A 23,930-nucleotide genomic window follows, 5' to 3' on the forward strand; every position below is an offset into this window, starting at 1 on the left:
ATAATTTTCATCTGCCAGCAAACCAAGTTGACATCCAAATGCGTTTTAGTTATGTGATTTGTTGCAATTTTTGGTCCCATTTTTCCTAAACTGTTTGCTGTTCGTTCTTGTTCATGTCTCCATTTCACTGTGACAATTTAGCCCCATTGATATTTAATTTCGTTTGGAAAAACAATACGGTTTGTTTGACAACAACAAAAAAGTAGAAATGCAAGTTACATGATTTATTATTGATTTATCATTACGGTTGTGTTGTGTTTGTTCGACATTTGTTTCGTACCAATGTAATTGACAGATTTGGCTAATGATTTGCTGCCAACTAAACGCAATGATTGAATTGTTGCCCAAATTTAAGTGTGATTTGCCATCAATTTAAGAGAAACTATAAATCTTTTCTCATAATATTCTTTATCAATTTTTGAAAAAGGTTATCTAAATTGAACGATCTGTATATATTTTCTACCATTTTTAACTGAAAGTCGAAAACATTTATTTCTCAATCAGGTTTAAAAACATGAGTAGAAAATGCTTAATAAAAAACTAAAATTTATATGATTAGTATGAAGGCGAATTTTAATATGAGTTATTGATTATTTCAGCGCCTAAAAGATAGACAAACATTGGGCTATATTAAGAAATGTCTTGAAATGTAGGTACATTGTGAATTTAAGTCTAGCAAACCATCGATGAATGTTCTTTTTTATTTGTATATACATAATTATTTTACTTCAACAATTACAATGCATTTTATTTGTCAACGTTTTCTGAGTTTCTTATATATTCCAAAATAGGTTTAAAGTAAATTGTAAAAACTAAACAAAAAATGATCTACGTTATTTTTCAATCACATCATAATAAGCAATAACAAAAATACTGTGAATTATTGTTTGTTAGTTCATTTAAATTAAACTTTAAATTGCGTTTGTCGTACTGATTATTATCTGAGCAAAATGTAAAGTCTCCTTCCCCGCTCTACGAGCTGCAGCTGACAACTGCTTAAGCATATCAGAGGCAGGAATAAATTCGAAATTTAATTCAAATCAAAACTTCTCATAGCGCTTAGAGGAAGAACACAGAGTTTCAAAGCTTTTCAATGCTGTTTTCCTAGCATCTGTCAGAAAAATAAACAAAACTGCAAATTTTATCGTGCTGAACGTTTATGCGCAAATTGCTTCCAGGTTTCCGTCGCCATCGTCGTCGTCGTCGTCGCCGTCGCGTTTGCTGTCGGTGTGTCGCCTTATCGAATTTCAGGGAAACGACCCCGTGAACACTGTGTGTGTGTGTGTGTGAGGATGATGTCAGGACTCAGTTAAGGAGGACGAGAGACTTTAGGGCTCGGGACTCAAGCTGAAGACGACGTCGCGTCTCGTCGCCAGTTTGACAATGGGCACAGATTTCTCCATGGCGTGCTCCACAGCATAGTAAAGTTTCGTTGCTCAAGGCGTGAAATGAAATCGACAGTAATTTGTGTTTATCTCTGCCAATATGTGTGCGTTTGTCTGTGTGAATCTGTATCTGCATCCGTGTTGAAATAACAATTGTCACAACTTTTACTACGGCTTGCAATTCGAAAAGTTGTGCGACAAGAAATTACTTTAATTTGTGAACTTGACTTTATCAAACTATCAGATCCCCCTCCCCAAAACGGATGGATTGTGTTAATGTAAACCAAACAAATATTTCATCTTCGTCTCTGATTCGCAGTCAGTCAGTCAATATAAAGCCAACTTCATCATATTGCCATACGAGTGCGTCTATTTAGATGTGGAAGGCTACCAAATGGAAATGGAGCTACGAAAATCGCTTTGATGGCGCATAAGTAAGTGCCTATGAATAATTCATATCCTATTTATACAAAATCGAAATGATAATCGTGCACTTTAGCATTTAAATCAGAGGATGCTGACTAGAAAAGGAACGTCTTCAGACCAGCTGCTGAAGGGTAAAGAGAATGGCAAAATACTGTAAAAAAAAACAAACAAATTTACATAAATGCGGAGAGAGTGAGTGAAATTTAAAATGGTTAAGCTATTGGAATGCAGACTTGTCATTTGGTTAAGACTTGTGTAATACTGCTATTAATAATATTGTTGACTCTTGGTTTAAGTCACTTTCGTTTCTGTTGGTATTGTTAAATGGCATTAAATTATCTGGAATCTGTAATTAATGCTTGAAGAAAAAAGTTTAAAATGCAATGAAAGGTTCAAAATGGCGAGAAGTAGTGAAAAATTTAATCTTTATCGTTTAGGTCAATTCATAATTATTGTTTAGCAAGGCACGTTGATTGTTCCTTTGAAAGTAGCTAGTTCTAGTGATTTGATAGTGCTTAAGCTTTTAGCTGTAGTTACACATTCAAAGGTAGAAATCAGTTATAAATCAGTTGCCCAGTAGCTAAAGCTTTAAACTTGTCTTTTGACTTTGTAAAGTTATTTATGTTTTAGTTTAACATTTATCATATAATTATTCAGAATTTAATGGTTTTCATTTCAGATATTTGAAAATTAAAATTAAAATATACAAGCATTTTAATTTAAAAGTATTTATAGTTTGATGTGTAGCAATCATCGTCAGATTGATTTGGCAAATTTGCAAAGTGAAATTGATTATGCTTATCAAGCTATAGAAATAAACAGCCATGTATAATTATGGCACTGCAAGTAGTTGCAACCGCATTTCATTTCCTCACCATTACCGTTACCCATCCGGACTTGTTGCCGCTTGCCACTTGCCGCTTGCCACTTGCCACTTTGCGTGAGCCAATTGACATTTATGGGTTGTGCGGGCATGCAAACTCGGCGATAACACGCCTCACTAAGCTCCAAGGAATACTCAAGTTGAAAATGCCCGCTGCAGATGCGAGCGAGTGAACGAGTGTTCAATATGTTTTCAAGAGCTCAAGTTCCACTACCTACGAGATGCACGAGTACGTATTTATTCATAACTGTAGTGGCGCTTAACCCTTTCGCCACGCCCCTTTTCCCTCTGACTCTGTCTCTGCCTTCGCCCTGCAGCACTCACGCATTGGCAGGCTGTCAAGCATGCATTTTTGCATTAAATTGTCTTGTTGAAGGGGAAATCGCATACACTTAATGCCATAGTAAAACCGATTTGCAAGAGACGCTGGCATGGGCTGGATGAATATGGATGATATGGAGTTACTGCTGAGGGAAGAGAAAGTGAGGAAACAGAGACACAGAAAGAGAGAGAGAGAGAGAGAAGCAATTCACTTCGCATTGTTGTCAGCAGCTGCTGAAATGCATTTCGCTTGACAGTTGATAAACGACATCAGTACTGAGCTCTACAAGCACTGAGTGCCGAGTCCTTAGCTAGATAGTCGAGTTTGCTTTTGCTCCTACACACACACACACACACACACACACACACGCACATGCAAAACAAGGACTCCGAAATCCTAAAATACATTTGCTTCATTCTTTTATTCAGCTTGGCTTCAAGTGTCCAACTGAGTGATGATTGTCAGACGGTGGCTTCATTTTTTTCATTTCCCTATCTATTATTGTTTTTTTTTTTCTTTTTGAGCTTATCGCTCACTTGTTGCCGAGGCTTTGCATAATTTATGATGTTTAGTGTAATTGCCCTATTTTATGTGGGCATCCGGGAAGGATTTAACGACCTTCCCATATTTGTAGGCGTTCTCGTCGTCGTCTGCTTATCATGTGCCACATTACGTGGACTACAACCACGAACTAGGACGGGGACTAGGACCTCAACCTAAACGAAAGGGCTGTGGCACTTAAGCCCTTTAAAATTTATGTCAAATGCATTTGTAAAATATGCCAAACGTACGAGTGGCAAAACCGATTTCTGCGCCATTTAAACTAACACAGTGCTTAGCACAGTAGGTTGAAAATCGAATAATCTATATGAAATTAGACTTTTAAGTTTGTTAAATTTAATGTACCGTTAAATATAGATAAATGCACCAGCAATTACTTGGGCATCCAACATAATTGTCAAAACAAATAAGGAACCACATATTAATGTAAGATTTTCAATAAAAGCAAAACAGTTAATACCAAAAATATACCATATACATATAATATGTGCTATAATTGATATATTAATATAGTACTACATTCAGTACTACCATAGACTACGAATTATACCAGATTAGCAGCTAAGAGCCGTAGTTAGTTGTGTTTTTTCCCCATGCAAAAGTATTTCTTAAATAACTTGGAATTTTTACCTGATAAATACTGTATTTATTATTGTAAAAAGCTCTAGCTGTAAAATTACACTTGCTATTAAATTTTTTCGATTTACGAGAGCAAAAGTGGGAGTGTTTTAGTTTTAGTTCTACGATTTAAAAATAATAGTTTATTATACATATTTTTTTTGTATTATAAGGAAAATTAGGTAAACTTTATTCTCAATATTAATTAAATTATTTTATTCAATAAAAATTCTCTTATTTTCTTGCAAATACCAAAAATCTATTTGTTAAAATGTGAAACTTCTGTGGAAACTAAATTAACGTTTATCAAATTTATCAGCCGGATTTTAGCTAGCATTTACCATTGTTATAAAGGAATCGAGGAACCGCCAATGTCGCTGCCAATGGGAAACGTTTTCTGCCAACGTTCGAGTTAAAACAAAGCACGATAAAAAATAAAAGAAGAAAAAAAAACAATAAAAAAAATCTTTGTGCATTTTCGTGCAGTTTGTTGGTTGTGGCAAATGTTCGTGCAAAGAAAATGTAATTTTTACTGCACGTTTGAGTTCGGAGCTGGCGCTGTTTCCTCACATATGGAAGTACCTTCAACTCTTACCCACACTTCCAGGGATATATGTGTTTGTCTCTGTGTGTGTGTGTATGCATATAAGACGCAAATGCAACGAAATGGCGACAAGCGACCACGTTTCTTGTCTTTCAGTGTGTGTTGTCTTTATCAGCAGAGTCCTCATCTTCCTCATCGTAGTTTGTGTTTTTGTATGTTTTCTTGGCTTTTATAGAAAAGACATTTTCACCATTTTCACATAAGTAGTCGCATACCCTGTTAACATTCAGAACTACAAATAGTATTGCTCACCTACAAAAGTATCGAAATACTTTAGCGTATTCCGTCAGTCATAATTGACATCAATCAACACACATCAATCAAGTAAAATATTATATATTATACTTCGCCACTCGAGTTACAAAACAAAAATAAACCATCTGCATTATGGCGGCTAATTTGAATTTAAGACTGTTGAATTATAAAAGTTATGACGATTACTTGAATTCATTTATCAAGACCGAGGACTATCGTTACATTGGCAGTATTGCAATAATAAAAAATCTCGTTAAGCTTGGCTATCGATGTTCAGACAAAGTCTACGAAGAGAGCGAGTTCAATTATTTGAGAAACAAAGTGCATGATTACTTAAATCCGAAAATTACGAGTGTCCTTTATGGCAAATACTTTAATGGCACCGATAATGCATTAAAAGCTCTCATGGAACGTGAGGAATACAATCTAACAGGAATTTTATCGGTAAGATACTATATATAATACATTAGTTTGGAAAAAGAAAAAATTAAATTAATGTTTTTTTAGACTATTATATTTGTGCAGATACGACAACGAAATGGTTTCGATATCGCCGGATACATCGACTATGAGCAGAGACTTCGAGAAAGCAGTTTGCACAAACCAGACTGCACAAATTGGAAATCTGTTTTCGAGGGCAAAAAGTTGATAAAACCAAAGAAAAGTGACCTGAGTTACTATGACTGGCACAAAGGTCGCATATACCATAATAGTACGGATAACTTTCAGACAGTTAGCGGAGGAGTAGGATTAACATTTATGCACAAGGCGGATCACAAGCACATTCCTGTTACGGACAAACCCAGTAAATATTCAATGAATGTTAATCGCGTTCTGATACCATCCGATTTATATGGAAATATGATTTTGTACGATCATTTTGTTAGATGAGTTCAAAATTAAAATAAAAAATTTGAAATAAAAAAATAAATACACAAAACCAGTTTTTTTTTGTCATATTTTCATATTTATTCCAATGCAGTTAATTAAAAAAATTCTGTTGTTAAAATAAGTTAGGATAACATAATAATTTAACATTTATTATGAACACTATTTACACTAAAAAAAAAACAAACTGTTTTCTGTTTTACGATAAAAAATTCGTCCATCTTGTGTTAATCGTTCGAATTCGTTTTTTATCTTAATCTTAATATCTTAAAATAAAAAAAATAATTAATAAACCATCCTTAGCTTAAAATAAAGTGTTAATCAAGGGCTGTAACATTCATCTACATATATGTTTTTTTTTCACTTTAAACATTGTTTACACGCGACATTTTTAACAGAGAATTACCCACATACAACATTAGTTTTTTTTTAATATTTATTATAAAATCTGTTAATTATGTGTTGTTGTGTTCAAAGGTGGAAATAAAAACTTTTGATATTTTTGGAGGTCAAAATATTATAAATATTTATATTATATTTTTTCAATATCTTTTTGCTAGGTGTCTCTCCGTTGAGTGTCAAGTTTCTACACATTGCTTCGTTGGTTATTTTAGTCTTTTATCCAATGCAAATAATGCATGCTGCATGCAAAAATTTCTTTCCATACATATGTAGCTAGCTTGTTGGAGATAGGCAGGTGTGTATGTCATTTACACATGCGATAGTGTGCTCTAAATTTGGTCACGAATTGCCAAAAATATTTTTTGGCATTAAAGAAGTGCAAACGATGGTGCTCAGATGCTTTCATATGACAAGGCATTCATCCATCCTCTTTCTGTGTTTGTTCTCGTTCTGGTTATTGGCATAACTAAAGTGCTGTCTTAAATTTGATTTTTAAATGAAAAACGAAGGAAGGCAAAATAAAAATAAGGAATTCAGTTGTGCATATAAATCAATACGCACTTCTGTGCAAATACTCGTTCTCGTTCTCGTTCCCGTTCTCGTATGTTTGTGCGTGCATGCTCAATATATATTGTGCAAATAAAATGGCACCAACAAGCACGCACCATATTGTATTTATGTAAATTTATTTCCGTTACATTTCCGCCGTTCAATTGAAAATCGTCGTGTGATTCTCCTTCTTTCTTTTTACCCTTGTGTATATTTGTTCTGTTGTTCACACTGGAGGCTGAAGGCTGGCCCCAAAAACGAGTCGGCACTGAAATCACAGCAGCCTGGCGAAATATACATTAACACAACGCGAAAAAAAAGCAAGAAAATTTACAAAAAAAAAAACTACAAAATATGCATCATTCATTTCGGATCGATTCGAAGGCCAAATTGTAGCAAGTCAATCTCAGCGTTGTTCCCAAAGTATAACAGAAAATTATTATATCAATTTAAAGAAAAAATGCAACCAAATATTATCATTGCAAAGGAGTGAAAAAGCAATATAATACAATTTATCATTTTACTGAAGTAAGAACAAATATATTTTTGTAATTAAACATTTTAATGTCAAATCCAAAAATCACAAAAAACATATTGATGTTGAAATGTATAAGTTATATTTTTTTTTTGTTCATATATATTTAAGTACTAAAATCTTACTTTATTCGAATGTGTTATGCAAACGACAGCGACTGTCAAATATCATTCTTAAACAAGTAAGAAAGCTACAGTCGAGTGCACTCGACTGTGAGATACCCGCTACCCATTTTGAATAAAAGAAATATATTTTGCGGTATTTTCTCAAAATATACCAAATATAATGCAAAAATACTAAAAAAATATACCGAATGGTATATTCGGTATATCGACATAGTACCGTATTCAAAATATACCATAGACAGCACAATATACCAGATTGTCAGCCAAAGCAACTAAGACCCCTAGTAAGTAGGCGTTTTTGCCCATACAAAAGTATTTCTTTAATAACTTCGACAATTTTTATCTGATCGCAACCAAATTTTCAGAAATCATAAATACTACAGTTATTATTGTATATACCAAAATTCAGAACTCTAGCTTTAAAATTACGCTTGTTATTCGATTTTATTGATTTGCGGGGGCGGAAGTGGGCGTGGCAAAAATTTGAAACAAACTTGATCTGCGTGCAAACATAACAAATGCTGTCGAAAAAAAATTATAGCTCTATCTCTTATAGTCTCTGAGATCCAGTGTTTCATTCGGACAGACGGACAGACACACAGACGGACAGACGGACATGGCTATATCGTCTCGGCTGTTGACGCTGATCAAGAATATATATACTTTATAGGGTCGGAGATGCCTCCTTCTATCTGTTACATACATTTCCTGCCGGCACAAAGTTATAATACCCTTCTACCCTATGGGTAGCGGGTATAAATACAAATATTTTAGAGTTTACTTCATTTTACTTTAATAACAGTTGATTTTGAACATTGAGCAAACTATTGATTCAGCTGCATTGAGATTACTTCATTCATTTTCTTTTATTTTTACATTCAACAGCTTTCTTTGCATACTTCGCATGATAAGTTTTTCAGACTCGAACCAAATTCAATGCATTTACCTTATTGTGATATCTAAATTGTTTGACTTTTGGCTTTTGTTGTTGCTCAAAAAGGCAAACAATGGAATGGCTTATTGTTTTTCAAACAGATGCTGACAAAGCCAAACTTTTATCACACCCAGACTCAAATACATAAACTCTCGAGTATATGTTGTGTGTGTATGTAATATACATACTTATACATTCAGAACTCTTTGTTGTCTATTCATCAGAGCAAAAGGCCGATAAGCAGCAAACGTGGAGCTGATGAATAGGAAATTACAGAATTCTCAATGCACATTGTGCGCTTAATTAAACGTCAAGAAGCAATTTGAACTCGCTGTCAAAACCAATGTAACGAGTAGCGAGTAACGAGAGCTGAATAACGACCAGAAAAGTTCATCAGTTGAGCTGCAGCTCATTTTTGTATGTGATTATTTTTGGGCTTGTTGCCGGACCTGAGCTGAGCTGAGCTGAGCAGAGCAGAGCTTCTGCTCGACCATATCGAGTTGATATTCCCCTTGATGCCTATAAAACAATAACAATAGAAAATGCTCATCAATGCGGTTGGTTGCTCATCAAAATGTGCACATGGCGTTGACGATGGCGATGACGATGGTGACGACGGCGGCTGTTGATGTTGCAACAGCTTCAACACATGGATTTAATTTCCTGCTCTCTACCGGCTTCTCTGCCTGTCCCTGCATCCGTCTCCGTCCACTAACTATTTAAGGTTTAATGCGTATGTGTTTGTCTGTCTCTTGGTGCAGGCTGACAAACTCATTTACCATTTACCATTGAGCATTTATGCGAGAGACCGTCTCATCTTGTTACACTAGAAGAACTTTCGTGTTGATAAAGTTGCAACATAATGGCCTTGCTTGGCTTCGGCTGCAACGCGCTTTGGTTGCATGCGAATGTTGCGCCAAGTGTTGCCTAATAATCCAAAAATGGACCAACTTGGCGGCCGCAAAACTTTTGCCAAGCCGAGTGTGCAGTGTAGAAAACACCAGCAAAGAAGTTTGCCAGAGTGTAGCCAGGATAAGTTGAGACTGCTCGACTGCTGCTTTAATGTTTGTTGTTACTGTTGTTTGTTGTTGTTCCTGTTGTTGCTGTTGCTGCTGCTGCAGGCCAGAAACATTGGCACATTCATCATTTTTGAAGCTGGGCAGAAGGCAGCAGAGTGTGGCAGCAGCAACAACAACAACAGCAGCTGTTGCAGGCAGCCGCGGCAAGTTCTTGTCACATGTCACGTCGCCTGCCTCAGCCAGGGAAAGGAGTCGATCCCATTTTGAGGCTGAGGCTCGTGTTGGGTTGGTTTGGTTTGGTTCGGCTTGGTTTGGGTCTAGGAACTATCACTGTGGCCGTGGCTGGTGTTGACGAGGGAACAGAAGGCCTCTAGCGTTTTCACCACTGGCATTTTTCGCATGCTGTTGAAAAGTTTTCCGTGTTGGCCAAAGAATTTTAGCATGCAGTGTATTAACGAACACTTTAAACTTTGCTGCCATTTTAAATCGCATGCGACAACTTCAACCACGATACTTGCTCAATAGCCAATTTAAAGTGGCCAACGAGAATGTCACACGATAAGTACTCGTTTATGGAGAATGGGTCAAAGTGTTCTCAAGAGCTGATGAGTTTCAAAATACTTATACATGCATGATCTGCTTTTAAGGAGCTGTTGGCTCTTCCGTAAAGTAGTAGGCAGCCAATTCTTAAAGGTGAAAATGATACGGATACATTATTCTACTATGCAACTTGCATACAAATTTAGTTAGATCATTAGACGGAATTTTCGGGCAGTCACCATTTGTATAATTTAATGTAAATCTTATAATTAATTTCGCGCTTTATTAATTTAACGCTGCATTATATACAGTCATATGTTGCGCAGTTAATAAATAAATAATTACAATTATAACTATTGTCGTATGTTTGTCTTTACTTCTACAAGTGTTTTTCTTTTTAAAAATTTAGTTTAATAGTAAGCATATTTAATTAAGTTTAAGGCATATGCATTTGAAAGTATATAATACTTTTTCCGATTTACTTGAGTTTTTATGAGTATTGGATTTTTAAATTTTGGTAATTTCATCTTACGCACTAAAGACACATTCATTAGGATTTTTTCAACCAACAAATTACAAAAATATGTAACATATGTACGTCAAATTAGACACATCGCTACATCTTACACGAGCAAATTCTCAATAGAGATGAATATTCCTTCATTCCCATATTAACAAATATGTTAAAATTTTCATGTGTGTGGCCATAAATTAGTTTTTTATCGTGCCAAATTTAGGCGCATAAATGTTGTAAGAAATCACTCTAAAATTTGAGGAACTTGCGAAATTCATAGTTTTTTGCAAGTCAATTATTTTGTTCATCTGGAAACAGCAATTAAGTGAAAATTCGAATCAATAGAGTATATTTTATATAATTCTAATATTATTCCTAATTTCAAACTAGTTGCTGGTGCTCGGCTCAACCATCAATTCAGTATTAATGCACTGCTCTATATCTATCATAATGATCTATTTGATATGAATTGAATAAAAATCATTTGTTTTGGTTAAAGTGTGAAAATATATTTTTAGGATTTTTCGTTTTTACAAAGGGTGGAAGGTGGAATAAATATAACACATGCATCAATCAGTTCGATGCTTTAATGCCTTGTGTGTGTGTGTTAGCCTGGGTGTGTGTGTGTGTGATTCTCTGTTTAACTCCATTCTTTGTTTTGCCGTGTGTTCGTTCCTGTGTCCTGAGGAAAGTGTCTTAACCGCGGAGTGGCCTGCCACCACGTCTCCTGATCGTGTTGCGGCGACGGCTGGGGCCACGACGCCTGCGGTTGTTGGGACCACGACGACGACGACGGTTGTTGCCATTGCGACGACGACGAGAGTTCCTGGTGCGGCTAGGACCACGACGACGGCGCACACGACGGGCACGGGCATCATCATTGCTTGGCCTCACAATAGTCTCCTTGAGGTTGTCCTGCTTGCTGACTGCGCCGCTGTGGTTCTGGTTAAGCTGAAGGGTGTTGTTCTCGTCAGTCTCTTTATCCTCCTCCTCTTCGAGTTCCTGTTCACGCTTTGCCTCAACTTCATTGCCGTTCTTGGTCTCGTCGGCTGCCTCGACTGGGCGAATGGCGCCATTGCGACGCTGAGTGGCTGCTTCGGTGGCCACCAGGCAGCAGAGAGCCGCCAGGACAAAGATCAGTGCGCATTTGGAAGACATTCTGAGGTCCGATAGTTGCTTGTAGAACACCGGAAGTGTTTGTGATGCTTTCGTTGTGGCACAAAGGGCGTTTTATAGTGAGGCATTCGCTTGACTTTGGCTGCAGCCAGCCAACTGTTCAAATGTTTATCCACTGCAGTTGACACTGCGCCTCCTACCACTTTCCACCTCGTTCGACTTCTTTCGTTTTAATAGTTGCCCCCCATTCCCCCAAACCCCATAGCAGCTGTGTTTGTTGTTCCTCACAGCCAAAGTTGTTGGTCATGCTATTAATTTGATCTTTTGTTTGCTGTTGCCTCTTAGCTGCCAGAGATACTTATTTTCTATTCGATGCATTGCCTTGCACATGCTTTTTACTCTGACTCCTTCCTCCTGGTTTCATTCGCTTCATTTCCTTTTATATTACTGGCGCCCTTTGGCTGGCGCAACTCCTTGCTTCAGATAATTGGTTTCTCCATCCAGCTCTAGACCAGACCAACTCCATTGCAATCCAAACACGCTAACCCGTTTGCCAACGGGAAATATCATTTAAAAAGAATAACGTAAATAATCGAATTGTGCACAAAAGCGTTTCTAGTTGCGCTTTTCCTTCTTCTCTGTCTCCCTTCGACTCGCGTTGCAAGAATTCAGCATGGGAGTGCGGAAAGAACACGTTCAAAGATAATTTATTTCTATAGCTTAAATGTAGGAAAATATGAAAAACGGCATAAAAAGTTTCTCCACACAAAATCAATTTTATATTTCTGAATACCACCCATTTTCTGTTTTCTCATTTTCAATAATCGTTTTTCCAATTTCGTGCTTTAAAATATTAATTCAGAAACTTCCAAAAATATGAAAAACCTCAAATGTATTTTCATGAATAATTACAATGTTTGTATATTCTTATTTAACTGAATTTTGTAAATAAATAAGAATCTTTTCCTTTTTTAACAACTTCCAGTTTCAAACCCGATACTAAATGTTGTGCTACACTTTTTCCATGAAGTCAATAAGAAATATACAAGGTATAATAACTAAATATAATGTTTTTTTTTTTCAACATTAAATTTCAAAATATTTTTTTAAAATTTGAATATTATTTTGCATTTAAACTTAAACCTTTAAGTACTGGGTATCTTATAACGAATCATTTGCAATTGCGATTTCCCGCTGTTTACCATTCTGACAGATACGAATCAGCGTCTATTAAAAATCTGCAGGGCAAACAGCTTGAAGCGATTTACTTGCGACTTTAAATGAATTACAAATTGGAGTTTGAAAATAAAGCAGATGAAAGGGCAAAGAGTTGAATATGCTTGCTTCTCTTCTTTTTTTTTTTTTTGGTTAGTTGCCAGTTTTTAAGCGTATTTATTGCGCTTGAGCGAGATGCCAATAATTTGTGCTTTGGCAGCTGTTCATGCTTGGGCCGAGTGGGCGCGAGGCTTCGCAGGAAATGCCGGCGGCCAAATTGTACATCGAGTTGCAGGAGAGCACGTGCAGCAAGTGGAAATCACGTGGCGGACATTTGTTGAAATGATTTAGCACTGTTTATTATTTAGCCAAAAAGCAGCTGCTCTATTTTCCCTTTTTTAAGCCAGCTGCAAAGTTTTTATACTTCTCGTCTATCGCTATTCACATAACTCCCACTTTTTGGTAGTTTGTCAAATGAATGGGGCCAATCGATGTGAATTGCTAGCTCAATATGCTGCCACTTATTCAATTTTTACAAAAACGCTGAAAAATCTAATTAAAATCCAACGAATTTCAGCCAACAAAAGCTATTGCATGTTGTATGAGATGTGGTCCAGTAATTGTTGCTGCTGTTTTATCAAAAAGTATGTTGTTTGAAGCCATAGTCAAGTTAGCTAATAACGTGTATTATAAGAATAAATATATATGTAATGAATTACAGAAAAAACCTACTAAAAAGACTACCGAAAATTGTATTGCTCTCGGAACAAGTAGTTAATATGTTACAATGTTGTAATATGATTTTGTAAATATGAATTTAAAAAAATTATAACAAGCAACAAAACTGCAGTCGAATTTCCTCGACTGGAAGATACGCAATACCCATTAAAAAAATAAAATAAAAAATATTTCAAAATAATACCAAATTAATATTACATAAAAATACAAAAATATGCCGAGTGATATATTTGGTATATTTATATAGTACTACAATCTATATTCGGTATATTTGAAGAATAAAGCCGCGATGTTTTGCTTCTATCCAAAATGGTTACCGGGTAGATTTCTAACTTGTTTTTTTTGGAGGCCTAAAAGCTAGAATATACCCTTTGGGTAGCGGGTATAAATAATCAAGTAGAGATCAATGTTGTGTCATACAATTATAATATGAATTTAAATTATATTTTTAAGGTTTGCTTAAATAGTAATCTTCTTTGGCTAATTAATATAAATTTTGGCCTCACTTTAAACATTTTCGTGGCACAGATGCAAAATACACAAATAAGATTTTTATCTGTTACTAACTTATAGTTAATTAAATTAAGGCATATACAAAATTCATTTGATATACATATATGTATATCAAATATATCTAGTGATCCTGGACTTTTGGTTTTTCTCGATTCGACGTAGACAGACTGAAAATCAACTCCATTAATAGTACATTCGATACGTGAGATCGAACTCAGACCGGAACATAAAATAATTTCAATAACATTCCACTAAAAATATATATATACAAACGTAAAGATGTCTTCAGAAAATCTGGAAGAGATTGTGGGTCCCATGCTGAGCGCTGAGGATGAAATCAATACAGATGTGGATTCGGAAGACGAGATCAACAATGTGCCAGCCGAGAGCGGAGTATTAGTCTATGGATTGGGCATTTATGGCGATTTGGACAACTTCCGCTGCATTGTGTGCAAGATGGTGCCATTTTCAAAGATTTACCAGTGCAACAATGGACATCTCTTCTGTCCTGGCTGCTATCAAATGCGTGTGCTGGACAAAATGCTCGGTTCCCGGATGGGCACGTGTTCGCAGTGTGGAGTGCGAATTTATCGACAACGAGTAAATCGCAATGTAGATGTCGAACGGCAACTAGCTGAAGTAGGTGTGGCCTGTGAGAAATGCGATATGCATTTGCCGCGCTGTCTGCTGCGTCTTCATAGCCTACTAGACTGTTGCAACCGGCTGACAACATGCAAATACAAACGCATCGGATGCAAGTGGAAAGGCACAGTGGGCGTGCTGGAGGAGGCACATAATGAGAATTGCGAGTTTCGCCACAAGAAAGCTGAAGAATTGCTCGAGGAGCTGCGTAAGATGACAGAGAAACGCGATAAGAAGACTGCTCTGCGGGTCAATGTAATGAAGTTTCTGCAACTGCCGCAGATCACAGCTCGTATGGTGCACCTCAATCCGATAGATGAGACATTTTCGCCAAACATTTTTACGACCTGCCAAATATTTGATGCTTTCAATCGGCGTTGGTTTGTTGAATTCATGTGGCGGACGGCCAACCTTGCTGATGTGCCCAACGAAGAGGAAACCGATCCATGTACTCTCTTGTTTCAATTGTGCGTGGACAGCACGGCTACCGAACGTACACCTCTGGGACTTTCTTACACACTGCTCAGCTGCTCCTATTCGGATGTCCGATTTCAGACGAATCTGTGCATGAAACACGATTTTAGCAGAGATAATCCCAACGGACCAGTGGCGATAATCTATGAAAACTCTTGGTATAACATCAACAAACTTCTCAACAAGCGGGGATTCTATGCCCGTCTACTGATGGCTCGTGTTTAATATATTCCAATCATTTATCAGATGTGTTTGAAAAAAATAGGTTAAATTAAGGAAATTCATTTAGTTAACAAATAAATTTTTATTTGTATTTGTTTAATTTCTAAGCAAGATGATAATTTAAAGTTTCTTTTATTTTATAAAAACAAAATATCATAAACCTTAAATGAGTATATAACATACAAAAACTATTTTGCAGTTCCCAAACTAACCAAATACATTGCACATAAACAAAAGAAAGCTACGGTCAAGTCGACCCATTCAATAAAAGCAAAGAATATTACCTAAATATACCAACGGCCATATTTGGTATATCGATATATATATATATTATATATTGCCAACCATAACTAAGATGCGACAGCAGAACCCATTTTTATACCCGCTACCCGCTATAACATAGACGGCACAATGTTTCAGATTGTCGGCCTATGTTATATTTTGAATGGTGTACTATATCGATATATCAAATATACCATTTGGTATATTTTTAGCATTTTTGCAGTATATTCGGTATATTTTGAAAATTATACCGCAATATTTTGCCTTTATTAAAAATGGGTAGCGGGTATCTCACAGTCGAGCACACTCGACTGTAGCTTTCTTACTGTTAGAATTGTAAAATTCTTTCTTAAAAATATGTACCAGTTTTATTTAATCGACTTTTACATAATGGCCTAAGGCTGAGAATATATTGGTGAAATCAGGGCATTACTTTAATTGAACTTGACGCGAGAATATCTTGACAAATCTGACACGGAAATATGTGGATGCTGCGAAATATAAGTGTCTGTTTCGGTTGGGAAATCCCAACCAAACACAATTGGAATGTAGTGTCGCAAAAATAAACTGAATGCCTGCGTTCTTAATTATTTGAACTGAGTATCCAAAATATTTTAAATTATTAAAACGAAAGCAGCAATTCAAGTTCTTTGATCACACATGAAAAATAAATATTATTAGCTTATATAGGCTTTCTGACAATATGATCATATAATACAATAGTTCCAAGCGACGGAGAAAAAATCATTCGGCGCTTAGAAGTAGGATTACCCGATTTGTATTCTGGATCAATAATCTTGTGATCGCCCTTGTGCAGAAACAATAGTGAGTTTCCAATGGCCAACGTCTGATAATTGTCACTATTATTATGAGTGACTTGCTTCTTTTGCATATTGTAGTAGCTCAAGTCACTCGACTTGGGATGTAACTTTTGGTTTCCCTGAAAAATTTCCTTCCAATTAGAGGCGCCAAGAACATTCAAATCAAATTGACGCAAGCTCATTTCGTAATCCATGTAACTGGATACATCAAAGCCACTCGGCATTCGTATAACTACGAAGATTATAGTCTGAAAGAGGAAATTAATATTTAAATAAATACACAGGCTGTATTAACTTTGGGTTATAAAATATCCAGACACGTCAAGCTGGTTCTTTTGAACTAAGTATATTGGTTTTATATGTTTAAATTGTAATATACTAATTTAATAAAAAAAAATGTATATGTTCAAGCTCTCAAAATATAGCCGAAGCCTGAATACGCACGTAGCTCTTTAAATGGAATTCTGAGTTAATTAAACATATTTTCAGTCTCGCAGATTTTTGTAATAGGATGGCATCTAAAATTGAAAGTAAATATGTGCAATAAGTGCACAAATCTATGCATGAAATTTCACTTAAATTTATGCAAATGCCAGAAGAGACACGGATGATGAAATTATTCTATCACCATTAATTATGAGGTAAAAGATATTTAGTACTGCTTACTGAAAGTTTTTTCAATAAATTCGGCGTTTCACGTTCCGCCAAAGCTTGCAACCCCGGATCGTTACTTTTCACCAAATGTCCGCTAGTAATACTCATTTTAATCTTTGGGTTCATTAACTCTAACGTCTTCATTCTGCACAATTTAAACTCTTCCTCATTGTAAATTCTGCTTGTATTTCGATATCCAAGTTTTGCCAATTCATTTATGGCTGACAGGCAACCGAGATATCTATGGTCCTTGACGGTCTGGAATGATTGCAGATATTCCTCATAGGTTTCAAAATTAAGTAAAGTGAAGTCCGGCCTCAGTGCAGTCATTTTTTTTTCTTTTATATGTATATTTATTTTATTTTAATTTTTTTTTTTTTTGTTTTTGTTGGTTAGTGTGATGTGTTTGTGTGTAAGTGTAATAGTGTTATTTTTTGTTGCCTACATGGTAGCCTACTACGTTGGCTAAATTTCATTGATTTCATTGTATATTCTTCCAATTAACAATAGAATGAGAATGTTGCAAAAGAGTGTACTCTACTCTGAGATAATAATAATATAATTTTTTATTAATGGGAAACAATTTTTTTCTCACGGTCTGCAGACTTGATACGTTATGACTTTTGAAATCAAGTCTCTTTGTTCCATTGAACAATCTTTCTCTTACTTGTCTATTATTTGATTATTTCTTTATATTTTTTACTTCACAGAATAGTATCACATAAATCTTCGAATTTTATTAATCCCTTTTAAATACAACATATGTTTTATGATGTTCATAAAGATTCGACAGGCTGATACTATATTAGCGAGAATTGTAATTGCTGACCAATGAAGACCGAATCTTATAATTGCTACTGTGGACAAAAAATATATACAAATATATATAGCATTTTAACATATATTTGTATTTTAACGGGATGATCTGATCACTTAATTTTAATATTTATTTGATATTACATCATAATTTAGTAATGCAAGATAGATAGCTTATTCCAAAGACATTGTATTAGATTGAAGTTGAATGAGTTTCTCTCTAACTATGCGTTAAATTTTAGACAGAGGTGGATAGAATATTTAAAAAAAAAAAAACCAAAACCAAAAAACAGAAATTTGTAGTATATTTAAAAAACTCAAAAAGTCTTCGTCACAATCATATATGAAATATGCTGCTTTAATGGAAATGAAAAATTAAAAACTTTTTAAGTTATAGCCCCAGTCTCGAGGAATCGATAAAAATATATCTATTTTAAAAGGTGATAAAATAAATAACAAATTACATTAATGAATTCAATGAATTTCAGTCAGTAGTTCGAATCACTAAACATTATAGCTTTTTAAAATAGTAACTTACATTCATGCCCAAACACCTCCTGAAAAAGAGCGAAATAAATTATAAAGAATAATACCACAATGAGTAATGCACAAAGTATAATATTTTTGACGCTGTTTGCATCTCCCGTTTTCATGTAGTGGTAAAAAAGCACACACTCTTCATATAAGGAGGTGTCACATAATTTTGGACATGAGTGTATGCTTATTAAATTAGTTAAAAAAACACTTTTTGTGGAAAAACTTTTGTTGGAGAGCTATGAAGCTTTCCTTACAATGTGATCATACAAGACTACACTATCGTACAAAGGCGATTCAATTAATGTACGCCTAACGTTATCCTTATGGACGGAGTCCAGAATTGTGACGGGAATAATCTTATGATCTCCGTAGTGCTTAAACATCAAAGTAGTGCCATAGGCCATGGTCTCATAGTTGTCACTATTATTGAAACTCACTGTTCCCGTGTGCCAGTCATAAAAACTCAAATGGGTGCGATTGGGTCGCAGCAGAATTCGACCTTCAAAAATAGCCTTCCAATTGGTTGCCCCAAAAGCATGGATTGCACAGTTGCGAAGACTATCGGCATAGTCAATGTAACCCGAAATGTCAAAGCCATTCTTTTGTCGTATCTGTAGAAAAATAATCGTCTATGCGCAAAGAATAGAATTTATTTATTTTTATTTTATTTATTATTTCAAATATCTCATTACATACCGATAACTTTTTCTGCACGTTCGGTTGCTCACGCTCAGCTAGAGCAACTAATGCCGGATCATCTCCCACAAGGTATTGGCTAAACAACTTGTTTGTGACCGCCTTAGGATTGATCAAATCATAAAGATGTTTCTTAATTTTATAGAACTCCTCCTCTTCGTACACTGTTGCATTGGTACTGTAACCGAGTTTCACAAGGGACCTAATGACGTTCATACTTGAAAGGTAACGATAATCATCGACTTTTGTGAACGACTTGAGATAATCAGAGTAGGTTCTAAATTTTAGCAAGTTGAAGTCGCTTCGAGTTCCCATTGTAATTAAAAGTGTTTTAATCAGTAGATAAGTGATTTTCTAAAAAAAAGTTCAGTCTTATTGTGTATGAGTTTGTTCGTGTGCCTCTGAATTGAATGAATCGAGCGATTTGCTCTTCTATTTCAAAGCATACAAAGCCTACTGGAAATTGAAGTAAAACACTATTTTATTGAATATGTTATATATTTCAGACCCGGTTACACGTCATTATGCAGTTCCAGTTGAGAGTAAATAACGAGAAATGGAAGATATCCAACTCGAAAATGAGCCGCACGCACTTGGCTTTTGCCTGGTAGCGTAAATTACGCGCATAAAATGAACATTAGATTCATATTTTAATGTGCTAGAGCGACATGCACACATTCACAAACACACACATACCCACTCGCATCCACACACACTTGTACTCATAAATAAGAGCAAGCTAAGTGCTCACACACACATACACACTGGGTGTTCTAGTCCTGGAAATGGCAGCGACAGCTACAAAAAAGGTTATGCCAAATAACCTGCAGCTATTACAAACACAAACAGGCACCTACACACTTCTCCATACATACGTACATACAGTAAGTACGTGTATGTGTGTGTGTGTGTCTACTTATTTCCATTACAAATCAGCTTATTATGCGCCCGACTCACAAAGTCATTGCGACTTAAAAGGATTTGCATGTGATTAGCAGCACGAAATGTAAACAAAATTCTTGTGCCAAAAGACAAAAGCTAACATGGAAAACGGGTGTCTTCCTATAAAGTGACACACATATTTGTTACCCTGCTTTACAGAATACAAAAAAAATACATTTTATTGTATGTTAAAACAAAAGTTCATTTGTTTGAAACTCAAAATTCCTTAAGTGAAAACTTTATAAGATTTAATTTTAAACAAGAAAAAACTAAAATAAAATAATATATACAAATCTCAGAAACAAATAATGATAGAAAATGCTAGTGAATTCCTAAATTATATAAGCTTTCACAAAATATAACATGTTTGAAATAAAATTACTGATGATGATGAACGTGCTAATTTTTTTTCTATATTATAAAAATTAAGCTTACAAAAAAATATTTCACATATTTTTATAAATTCTATTGTTAAGGTATTTATTTTCGAAAGGAAATAATTTAGAAGACATTTATGTGTATAAAATATAAAATTCTATTCTATTATTAATATATTTATTTGGAAAAGTTGATATTATTATTAATTTCAGTAAAAATGAATGAAGAAAAATGTAATTTTCTTATATTTTTAATCATGTTGTTCATCATGTCGAAATACATTTTTCACATATATTTAAAAAATCTTGTATTAATATATGGATTTTTTTCTATGTTTATATTTTAAAAGAAATATTGCCCAACAACACTCATTTAATGAAGAGTAGTATTATTTGAAGAAAGAAAGGTAAAATGTATGCAAAATTGATGTGTAATATTTACAAAGTGTTACAAACCTTATCAGTTAGCTATGTTGACCCATTAAATATACTTGCAAGCAAAAGACGATTTGTAAGCACTTGAAAAGTCTAGCTGCTCGACAAGAAAAAGTTGCAAATATAGTATGTGTGTACGTGCGTCTCTGCAAGTGTGTGTGTGTGCAGGCATTTTTGTTTGTATTGCGTATTTGGCAAATTGCCTTTTGGCAACGGGGCGCATTAAAACAATGAACACATCATAATCATAATTTTTGTTGCCTAATTTCAGGGGCAAAACGTATTTGCCGTATAAATATGCAGTGTGAGACAGCGAAAGAGTAAGATTGCGTGTGTGTGTGTGTGTATGTGTGCGTCTGACTGCTTGGAATACAATGCATAATTTAACCTGGCTTTCGACCCAAACTGGCAATATGGAATCGAAATCCTTAAAACTCAACTGACAGACGCCTGGAAATTGACTTTGAGTGGCGCTTTGCGCTTCGATGGCTCTGCATAATGGAGATTCTTTTTTGCTTAAGCCGTGAAAATCTGCACAAAAGTAGCACCAAGCAAATAGAAAAGCCACTTTGCATTTTAGCCAAGCTGCTGACGTCTAATTGAAGCTGACTTCAAAAAAAGAAAAGCGCTAGCGATGGACGCTAAAAGAAGTTAAGAAAAAAAATATCAGTATCGATTAGCCTTGCATGTCGGAAAATAAAGCATTATTGAAACGCAGCTAGAATTTAAACTCTTACTTGATCATGCGGTCTTTGGCTAAGCTGTTGGGAAAATACATATTTATGTATGTCTACTTATAATGACTTCAACTGCTCGGTCATGGTGTAACAGCAATGACTTGCTCTAAGCCCAAACACACACACACACACACACACACCCACTCGCATCAAGTGAGCATTCGCTCAAACTCTTCACAGACATTCATAAAAAAAGAGCAAACAAACAAAAAAAAAAAAAAGGAATAGAAAAAAAATAAACGCAGACAGTTCATGAATGCAGCCCATTGAATTGGCATTTGGCACAAAAGACTAGACTCCAAGTTTAGCTAAAAGTCAAATAAGTAAATATATGAAAAAAACTGTTGTGCTTTTGAATAAATAAATCGTAGTACAAATAAAGGTGAATGGCAAGAACGAAGAAGCGAAGCATATGAAAAAAAAATACTCAACTCTCTCGTTCAATGGACTGACAATGGAGTAACGATGACGTCAAAGTTCAGATTTGAGTTGGCTTAGCACTTGGCCAAGTTTGCGTTTTTAACGTAAGTAAGCTTTAAATCGAATGGCAGCAATTTAAAGCACAAGACGCACTTCAAAGGATCTCAGTTTATCAACGTAGTCGACATCAAAATCAGCATCAACATCAGCGTCAGCGTCACCGTCAGCGTCACTTAAATTAAGCATGTATGCCACGTGGCTTAGGGCCGACGGCTATTAGGCAACACGGGAACACGAGAGAGTAAACTGTGCATAAAACTCAATCAAGTCGAGACAAGCAAAAACAACAACAACACACGAACAAGCAAACACACACATCAATGGCCTTTAGATACCTCAACGCTGGAGCCAGTCGGTGGCACTGAGTGTCCTGGCATTGTCCCTGCAGGCATGTCAGCTCTAATGCCAACACTGACACGCTCTTCTTATTCCCGAGCTGCTTTGCTCTGCTTATAAAATAGGAATCAGCGTACAACACAAAAACAAAATCCATGCCCCGATCCCACTGTTTTGGCAACACAACAAAACACAACACACAAAAGCGGGTTAACAACAAAATGTTACTCTACCATATGTAGAGCGAAGTGTGTTGCAACAGCAACGGCATCTTTTTGCCCTTTTGCTGCTCGGGGCCTTTGCGACGACTGCAAAACAAAAAAAGACCAAAAAACAAAAACATGTGAAGAGAAAAAAAGTCAAATAACTTAAGTAAATGTGCGAAGGCCTTAAGAGCTGAACTTAAGTGTCTGAGGAGCAAAGCATTTCTCCCTCCCCTCGGCGTTCCCCCCTTGTCCTTCCCCACTCGAGGCCGCGTTGAGAGCGCCTTAAATAAACATGTGCAACTTTCTTATGTTAATTTCATTTAGTTTGGCTGTCTGATCCAAGGACTTAAATGTTCTTAAATCTCTGTAGTTCTTCTTTTCGTGTTTGTGTATCTTGTAAACCTGAGTGAGAATATATTTAACTAGAAAGACTTCAAAGCTTACACTGTAAACCATATTCAAAAAGATTGTGCAAATTTAAAAATATTAACTTTAACTTTAACCTGCAAACTCAAATTTTAGAAAAGCTACTTATTTTAAAGACTTCTCTACGATTCGTAAAAGTTTTACCATTGTTATGTTCTATGTACAATATAATCTAAAAAGAATTAGTGAATATATATACAAACAATTAATGATGCCTACTATAAAAAACTATTACAAGATTTACAGCATTAAATAACCATTACAACACATTTTAAGAAAACTCATACTCATATCATAAGGAAAAATTTATCGTAGTTCACGGATGAGATCCTCTGTCCTTTGATAGGTGAAAGTCTTCTCCCGAGTCTACTTCGATGCCAAATTAGCCTGTCACTAAAGCGGCTCGTATGTCTGCCAATCTTCTCATATACAGAATGCAGTTTCAGATCGCGACGTAATGTTGATCGCCGTAGAACAAAATTCTCCAGTACCTGAATGCGCTTAAATTTGCAATCTGTATAACCATATTGAGACTGGGGACTTTACGTATACGGCCATCTTAGCTCCGAAAGACATTTTGCTTCTTTCATTAAGCAGCCAGTTCAATTTTTGGAACACAAGGATGAAATAAAAAAGTTTATATTTATATGGTCAACTGAGCTCAGATTATATATCAAATGAATTCAGATTACATAATAATATCTA

General features: G+C 35.5%; 5 protein-coding genes across 5 annotated transcripts; 2 read left to right on the forward strand and 3 right to left on the reverse strand.

Moving 5' to 3' along the window:
- The first annotated feature begins 5,077 nt into the window (after positions 1 to 5,077).
- Positions 5,078 to 5,989, forward strand: LOC117564537 (cilia- and flagella-associated protein 299-like). Its single transcript, XM_034243359.2, has 2 exons — positions 5,078 to 5,498; positions 5,562 to 5,989. The coding sequence occupies exons 1-2, from the start codon at positions 5,187 to 5,189 to the stop codon at positions 5,943 to 5,945; spliced, it is 696 nt and encodes a 231-aa protein (XP_034099250.1). The 5' UTR covers positions 5,078 to 5,186; the 3' UTR covers positions 5,946 to 5,989.
- A 5,267-nt stretch (positions 5,990 to 11,256) lies between these two features.
- LOC117563661 (protein nemuri) lies at positions 11,257 to 11,756 on the reverse strand. Its single transcript, XM_034242077.1, has one exon. The coding sequence runs from the start codon at positions 11,716 to 11,718 to the stop codon at positions 11,257 to 11,259; it is 462 nt and encodes a 153-aa protein (XP_034097968.1). The 5' UTR covers positions 11,719 to 11,756.
- A 2,665-nt stretch (positions 11,757 to 14,421) lies between these two features.
- Positions 14,422 to 15,483, forward strand: LOC117563662 (zinc finger TRAF-type-containing protein 1-like). Its single transcript, XM_034242078.2, has one exon. The coding sequence runs from the start codon at positions 14,422 to 14,424 to the stop codon at positions 15,481 to 15,483; it is 1,062 nt and encodes a 353-aa protein (XP_034097969.2).
- Positions 15,484 to 16,404: 921 nt separating this feature from the next.
- LOC117564414 (cilia- and flagella-associated protein 299-like) lies at positions 16,405 to 17,665 on the reverse strand. Its single transcript, XM_034243146.2, has 2 exons — positions 17,250 to 17,665; positions 16,405 to 16,831 (listed from the first exon to the last, which is right to left on the reverse strand). Exons 1-2 carry the CDS (start codon positions 17,565 to 17,567, stop codon positions 16,445 to 16,447), a joined length of 705 nt encoding a protein of 234 aa, XP_034099037.2. The 5' UTR covers positions 17,568 to 17,665; the 3' UTR covers positions 16,405 to 16,444.
- A 988-nt stretch (positions 17,666 to 18,653) lies between these two features.
- LOC117564231 (cilia- and flagella-associated protein 299-like) lies at positions 18,654 to 19,700 on the reverse strand. The gene is made up of 2 exons (XM_034242922.2): positions 19,287 to 19,700; positions 18,654 to 19,219 (listed from the first exon to the last, which is right to left on the reverse strand). The coding sequence occupies exons 1-2, from the start codon at positions 19,599 to 19,601 to the stop codon at positions 18,827 to 18,829; spliced, it is 708 nt and encodes a 235-aa protein (XP_034098813.1). The 5' UTR covers positions 19,602 to 19,700; the 3' UTR covers positions 18,654 to 18,826.
- Between the last annotated feature and the right edge of the window lie 4,230 nt (positions 19,701 to 23,930).

This window comes from Drosophila albomicans, chromosome 2L (genome assembly GCF_009650485.2).
Source record: "Drosophila albomicans strain 15112-1751.03 chromosome 2L, ASM965048v2, whole genome shotgun sequence".
NCBI lineage: Eukaryota > Metazoa > Arthropoda > Insecta > Diptera > Drosophilidae > Drosophila > Drosophila albomicans.